Source organism: Lathyrus oleraceus, chromosome 5 (genome assembly GCF_024323335.1).
Source record: "Lathyrus oleraceus cultivar Zhongwan6 chromosome 5, CAAS_Psat_ZW6_1.0, whole genome shotgun sequence".
In the NCBI taxonomy this organism is placed as follows: Eukaryota; Viridiplantae; Streptophyta; class Magnoliopsida; order Fabales; family Fabaceae; genus Lathyrus; species Lathyrus oleraceus.
In genome coordinates, this window is record NC_066583.1 from 246,338,594 (window position 1) to 246,345,000 (window position 6,407).

Sequence of the window (6,407 nt, forward strand, 5' to 3'; positions counted from 1 at the left end):
CAATGTTATTTAATTTGAACCTTATGTACTATTTTGTTTGGAACATCAAACTTATGTATTATGGTGAATTTGTGTTATGAAAGTTGTAGTTTGGAACATCAATCTTGCCAATTACTGTCATCAATGTTTTATATTATTTCATAACGTAATTGACATTATGTGCAGTCAAGTTACAACCAATTTATGCCAAATTATGCAAAATGTGTCAACTTAACATTATGTGCACCAATTTGGACTGTCTTATGCAAATTAACTCAAACCATTTCAACACCTTTCATTAGCAATACAAATCCAAAATACACCACATTCAACAAACTCTTCATTGACATTGCAAATTCAGTACATTACAAACTCTTCGTTGACATTACAAATTCAAACAAAACATATCAAATTCAACAACTACATTTCAAAACAAAATACACATTAATTATAAAAGACATTGCAAAACACAACATCTTTAATTTTTCATGAATTTTCTCTATTTTCAATTTGGTCTTCAAATTCTTGTTCTTCTTCCTTGATTCTTCATACAAGGTCTTCATATATCTCATAGATGCCATAACTTCCAACTCTGTGTTCATAATGTTTTCATCTTCATTTTCAGATTTTGCTCCAAGGTCTTCATCTCATATGGACAGATTACGCGTATTAGCACTCCTCCAATAAGGACATCTCCAAAATAACTTTCTTTTATTAGGTTCATTCTTGCATTGGTACGAAACCGTATGAACCTGACACCCACAAAACTTTCCAACTCACGATTTTACAGAGGCAAACGACATTAGGTTAAATAACAACGAATAAGGCTTGGGTGAAAGTGAAAAAAATGAGGCTTTGAAGAACGAAGCAGATCAAGATGAAAAATAAGGAAGTTTTGAGGAAGCTGAAAAAGGAAGACGTTGGACGAAGAAGATGAAGGGAAAGAAGTAGACGAAGAGGAACGAGGCTTGGAGGAAGACTGATTTAGGTCAAAATGAAAATGACTCAACTTTAAATTGTGGCATTTTACCGTTAATGGTATTTGACGGCAGAGACTAATTGTATGGACGAAAAGTTTTAGAGGGACAATTTCTTGAAGGATTTTTTTGTAGGGACTAAAAACGAATATCGTTATATTTAGAGGGACCAAAAACTTATTTAACCCTTAATTAAATTTATCAATATTGAAAGATTAACACAAATCTATATTCTCCCCCTTTCCAAATTATAAAACGTTTTGCATCTTTTACGTCAATTAAAAAATATAATAATTGTTGTATGAGAAAGAAAAATTATGCATGACTTTATAATATTACCTTTTATTTATTATAAATGAAAGAGAAATTTAGAGAATTGTAAATATAAATAATAATAAATAATCGATGATATGTTGAAAAAAAAGTAATTAATATTGCATTGAAATTATAAAATAACTTATAATTTGAGATAAATATTTTTGACAAAATAATTTAAAATTTGGGATAATTTGGGAGAGAGGGAGTATAAGATATAAAAAAGAAATAGTTTTTACAATAAAATAGTCTTATCTTGAAACGTATATACTTAAAATATGTAGGATATTATGAAAAAGTGGGAGACAAATACTTAGGTAAATGTCCTTAAAATTTGGCCACCCTTACCCAAAAGTACAAAGATAAACCCATCTCAAAAACACATGTCATAGCCCTACATGTATCAATAGTTTTATTCCGAATTGGTCATTGACTAAACATCATCCTTAACTTCACCCTTTATAAATAAACGAAAACAAGGGAAAACTAAACCCACATTTATTCACAAGCATAGTGTTCTTAGAGAATTAACATTTGAAATCACAAAAACTCTCAAGAAAAACCAACTAAAATGGATTCCAGTCCTAATCATACCCAAAAACCACATGCTGTATTCGTACCATTTCCAGCACAGGGTCATGTGAATCCTTCCATGCAGTTAGCAAAACTCTTCCGTTGCAACGGTTTCCACATAACCTTTGTCAACACCGAGTTCAACCACAAACGTTTGATTAAATCTCTTGGAGAAGAGTTTGTGAAAGGTCTCCCAGATTTTCACTTCGAAACCATACCTGATGGTTTACCAGAATCAGATAAAGACGCAACACAGGATATTCCAACTCTCTGTGATTCAACTAGGAAAAACTGTTATGGTCCATTCAAAGAGCTTGTGATGAAGCTCAACACTTCATCACCATATCCAGTTACATGCATAATTGCTGATGGAACTTTCGGGTTTGCCGGAAGAGTGGCAAGAGATTTAGGGATTCCAGAGTTACAGCTATGGACAGCTTCTGCTTGTGGCTTTGTTGGATATTTGCAATTTGAGGAACTTGTCAAAAGAGGAATTCTTCCATTCAAAGGTAAAATTAAATTAGTTTTCTATATTGCATCTTGTTATAGTTTCTGCTTTTGATGTTAAACATTGATATTTAAATTTTTAATAAACATCTAAATATTAAAAATAATTTTAATGATAAATAAAGTTGATTAATAAAATATAAAATATTAATTAATAAAGTTATAAAATTGATTAAATAGATAATTTTATATAATATACTTTAATATAAATAAAAAAATTAATATTTTTTAGAAATATATTTAATCTTAAACTATTTCATTGTTCATGATATGTTTCAAGATGTATGGTTGTGGTGTAAGAATCTCATTTTTGATATAAAAGATAATAATGAATTTGTAGACGAGATGGAATAATAGTCACTAAGTAGTGTAATAAGTCAATAGTTAATTTCTGAAAATGACCATTTCTATCCAGAAAAAATATTTGTATATTTATTTCATATTGAATTTTATAACTAAAGAAGGGTGGATATATGTTTAGAATTGTTAGAGTTAAAAATGTCATTTCCAGAATTTTAAACAGGATCTTAGATTGTTTGGAGTCAGAAAAGTTAATACTTATACAAAACAAGATCGAACGATTTAGATTTGAATTTGATATTTTAAATTATTAAAATAAATTTTAATATTTATAATTTATTGAACCATCACATTTCACTCGAATAGTGGTTAAAATTTTGTGTGTGGATGTGTGATTAGTGTAATTATAGAGAATTCAATGTAATTAATTTGTGTTGTGTAAGCATTCTATTTAAAAAAGCAAAATAAATAAACATTATTATATTATTTTGATATTTATATTTTGAAACTTGATTAACTTGTTTTTATCAAATTTTTAGATGAAAATTTTATGGTCGACGGGACACTCGATACACGTTTAGATTGGATCACGGGAGTGAAAGATATCAGGCTAAAAGATATTCCAAGTTTCATAAGAGTCACTGATTTAAATGATACTATGTTCGATTTTTTGGGTTCTGAGGCACAAAATTGTTTGAGATCATCCAGAATAATCATTAACACATTTGAAGATTTGGAAGGTGAAGCTCTTGAACATCTCAGAGCTAAAAACCCAAACATATATAGCATTGGCCCAATTAACATTCTTAGTAGGCATTTTCCTGAGCATGAAAATGGTTTTAAAGCAAGTGGTTCAAGTCTCTGGAAAAATGATCCAGAATGCATAAAATGGTTGAATAAATGGGAACCTTGCTCGGTACTATATATTAATTACGGAAGTATAGCTGTTATGACAGATCACCACTTAAAAGAGTTTGCTTGGGGAATAGCAAATTGCAAGTTACCATTTTTATGGATAATGAGACCTGATGTAGTAAAGGGTGAAAATACCACATTGCCGCAAGAATTTTTAGATGAAGTTAAGGATAGAGGATACATAACTAGTTGGTGCTTTCAAGATCAAGTTCTTGCTCATCCATCAGTTGGGGGATTTCTAACTCATTGTGGTTGGAATTCGACACTTGAAGCTATTACTTATGGCGTGCCTACTATTTGTTGGCCTTTCTTTGCAGAACAACAAACAAATTGTAGGTATTTGTGCAACATTTGGAAAATAGGGATGGAGATTAATTACGATGTAAAAAGGGATGATATAACGAAAATTGTGATAGAAGTGATGGAAGGACAAAAGGGAAAGGAAATGAGACAAAAGAGCTTAGAGTGGAAGAAGAAAACTATAATTGCTACTGATTTGGGAGGATCGTCATATAATAACTTTCATAAGTTAATCAAAGAGATTCTTCATCACAATACTATTTGAGTGCTCTTATATTTAGTTTAATATGAAAATTATGGTGTTCGATTACTTTCAATCAAAACATTTCTTATTTGAGTTTAAGTTATTGTTATTTGACTCGTCTAAATTTAGTGTTATTATGTATTAGTGTTGAGAGTTAATGTATTTTGTATTCATAATGTTACAATTGGATCACAAATATATAAAAGATGAATCCCATGATAGTTTTGGAGAAAAAAGTTTTGTTATAGAAAAGAAGAGTTGCACGAGGCGAGATGGGGTCTACCAATCCAAAGAGCGACCTCTTCGGCTTGATAGCTCGAGCTACAAAGAAAATAAATTTTTGATGATGATGCTTGGATAATCTTGCTCATCCCTTTATGACTATTGAATTGACGTCTATTGTTAAGCCTAGTCTTTTCCCTGATCTAAAAAGAAAAAGAATGCAAAAAAAACAAACTCACGTTGACTTGGAAGCGAATATCTCCATGGATTTGGAAGACACAACCTCCAAGGAGAACACCCTCGTTAATGTAGCAATAGCATTATGATGTGACTTTTATGGTGAAGGTCACCAAAATGGTCGTTGTACACCAGAGATTTAAGTTGCAGAGGCGCATTATGCGAGAAATTATCAAGAGTCCAATTTTTATTTCAATCCAAAATCTCCTCAAAATCCACCATCAAGGAAGTCATCTCGTTTAGAAGATGTCATATCCCAATTTTGTCCCACTATTTTTCCATTTTTTTTCTTTTCTTTCTCAGGCTATGTTCATCTGATACACCATAAAAAGTTTCATATGGTCCACTTTACATTTCATTTACTGAATGGTTCAAAAGTTCTTCAATATTCTTTATATTTTGTTAGTTTGTAACTTATACTTGACTATTGATTGACTTTGATCACTTCAATATTGTTAACCATGCTCTGGTTAATATTGACTTTTTCCATTAATGTTGACTTTTTGTACACATTGACTTTTATAATAATTGTTGACTTTATCATTACCACTGACTTTTAATTATTGACTTTTCGTCAATGATTGAATATTATTGACTTTGAATCGTTACGAACATTAATCATTGTTGATTATTTTCTTATTATTTTTACTTTGACAATGTTTTGACTTTTGTTGACTTTTTAGAAAGTAAGGGAATATCTTCATTCATGAGTAATTGGAATACATTACAAGTATCACAAGCTTTATTACAGGAAAAAGATCAATTACAGGAAAAAAACTGCAAATTTTGGTATAGATGACTTTTGGTTAATTGTTGACCATTGACTCGATTTCGACTCCTGGATTTTTCTTCTACAAAGATTTGACCAAAGAACCATCATCACTCATTGGAAACCCCAAGAGTTCATGACTATGTTAAATGTAACATTTCAACAAGTCTTCTATCTTTCAAGGTTAAATCATCAAAAAGTCATGAAAAACTTTAGAAACAAAACGAAAATTCTGCATTTTTGCTAAGTAAAATTATGATTTCTAAAATGCATTTCAAAGCAATTCTATGACCGGAAAAATTAGAAGTTGGTTCATGATTTTACACCATTCAAAAGTCTATTTTTTAACATGTAAAAGCACTTTTCAATGGTCATAGAAGAACCTAATCCTACAGCTTTCATCCATGATTAATTCATCAAAAAATTAGTCAAAAGAATTAAGCAAAAGCATTTAAATTCAAGTTTATTATTAATGATTTTTTGCCTTACATTCTAATTTGATACTTCTCCAAAGTTCTAACACTTCTATCTCTAACTACCTAATTCCTCACAAAACTCTCAATTACTTCATTACCCTTTAACTACCTAGGTCAAATCAAAGCTTAACCCACTACTAACTTGCAAACTAACACAAATCTTAACTATCATTTTGTAGAGCATTCTCAACCCTTGATAAGATTCTCCCTAGATCACTATCCTAGGGCTAGAATCATTCCATCCATAATCATCATCTCCCTTTGAAAAAATATAATAACCTACTATCTATCATTCTTCAACCATGAATTCATAGTAAATTTATTATGTCAAAATTTGTTCACCATCATCTAATAGCTCATAAACCAAGTTGATGAAATTTCATCACTTAAAATTCCATTCAATTGAGCATAAACTCCTATCATTTTTCCATAACCATCTTCATCTAAACTCATCCAAAATGCAACATTTCAATTACCATTCACAAAATTCAGCATTACTTCTATCAAGAATTCAAGGGCTTCAATCAACATTCATCAAAGGTTCAACCTTTCTATCCTATATTCATCAACATATTCATCATCTAAAGTTTAAT

General features: G+C 30.3%; 1 protein-coding gene across 1 annotated transcript; it reads left to right on the forward strand.

Annotated features, from left to right (window-relative positions):
- The first annotated feature begins 1,704 nt into the window (after positions 1-1,704).
- LOC127083513 (linamarin synthase 2) lies at positions 1,705-4,286 on the forward strand. Its single transcript, XM_051023818.1, has 2 exons — positions 1,705-2,353; positions 3,191-4,286. Exons 1-2 carry the CDS (start codon positions 1,843-1,845, stop codon positions 4,129-4,131), a joined length of 1,452 nt encoding a protein of 483 aa, XP_050879775.1. The 5' UTR covers positions 1,705-1,842; the 3' UTR covers positions 4,132-4,286.
- Positions 4,287-6,407: the final 2,121 nt, after the last annotated feature.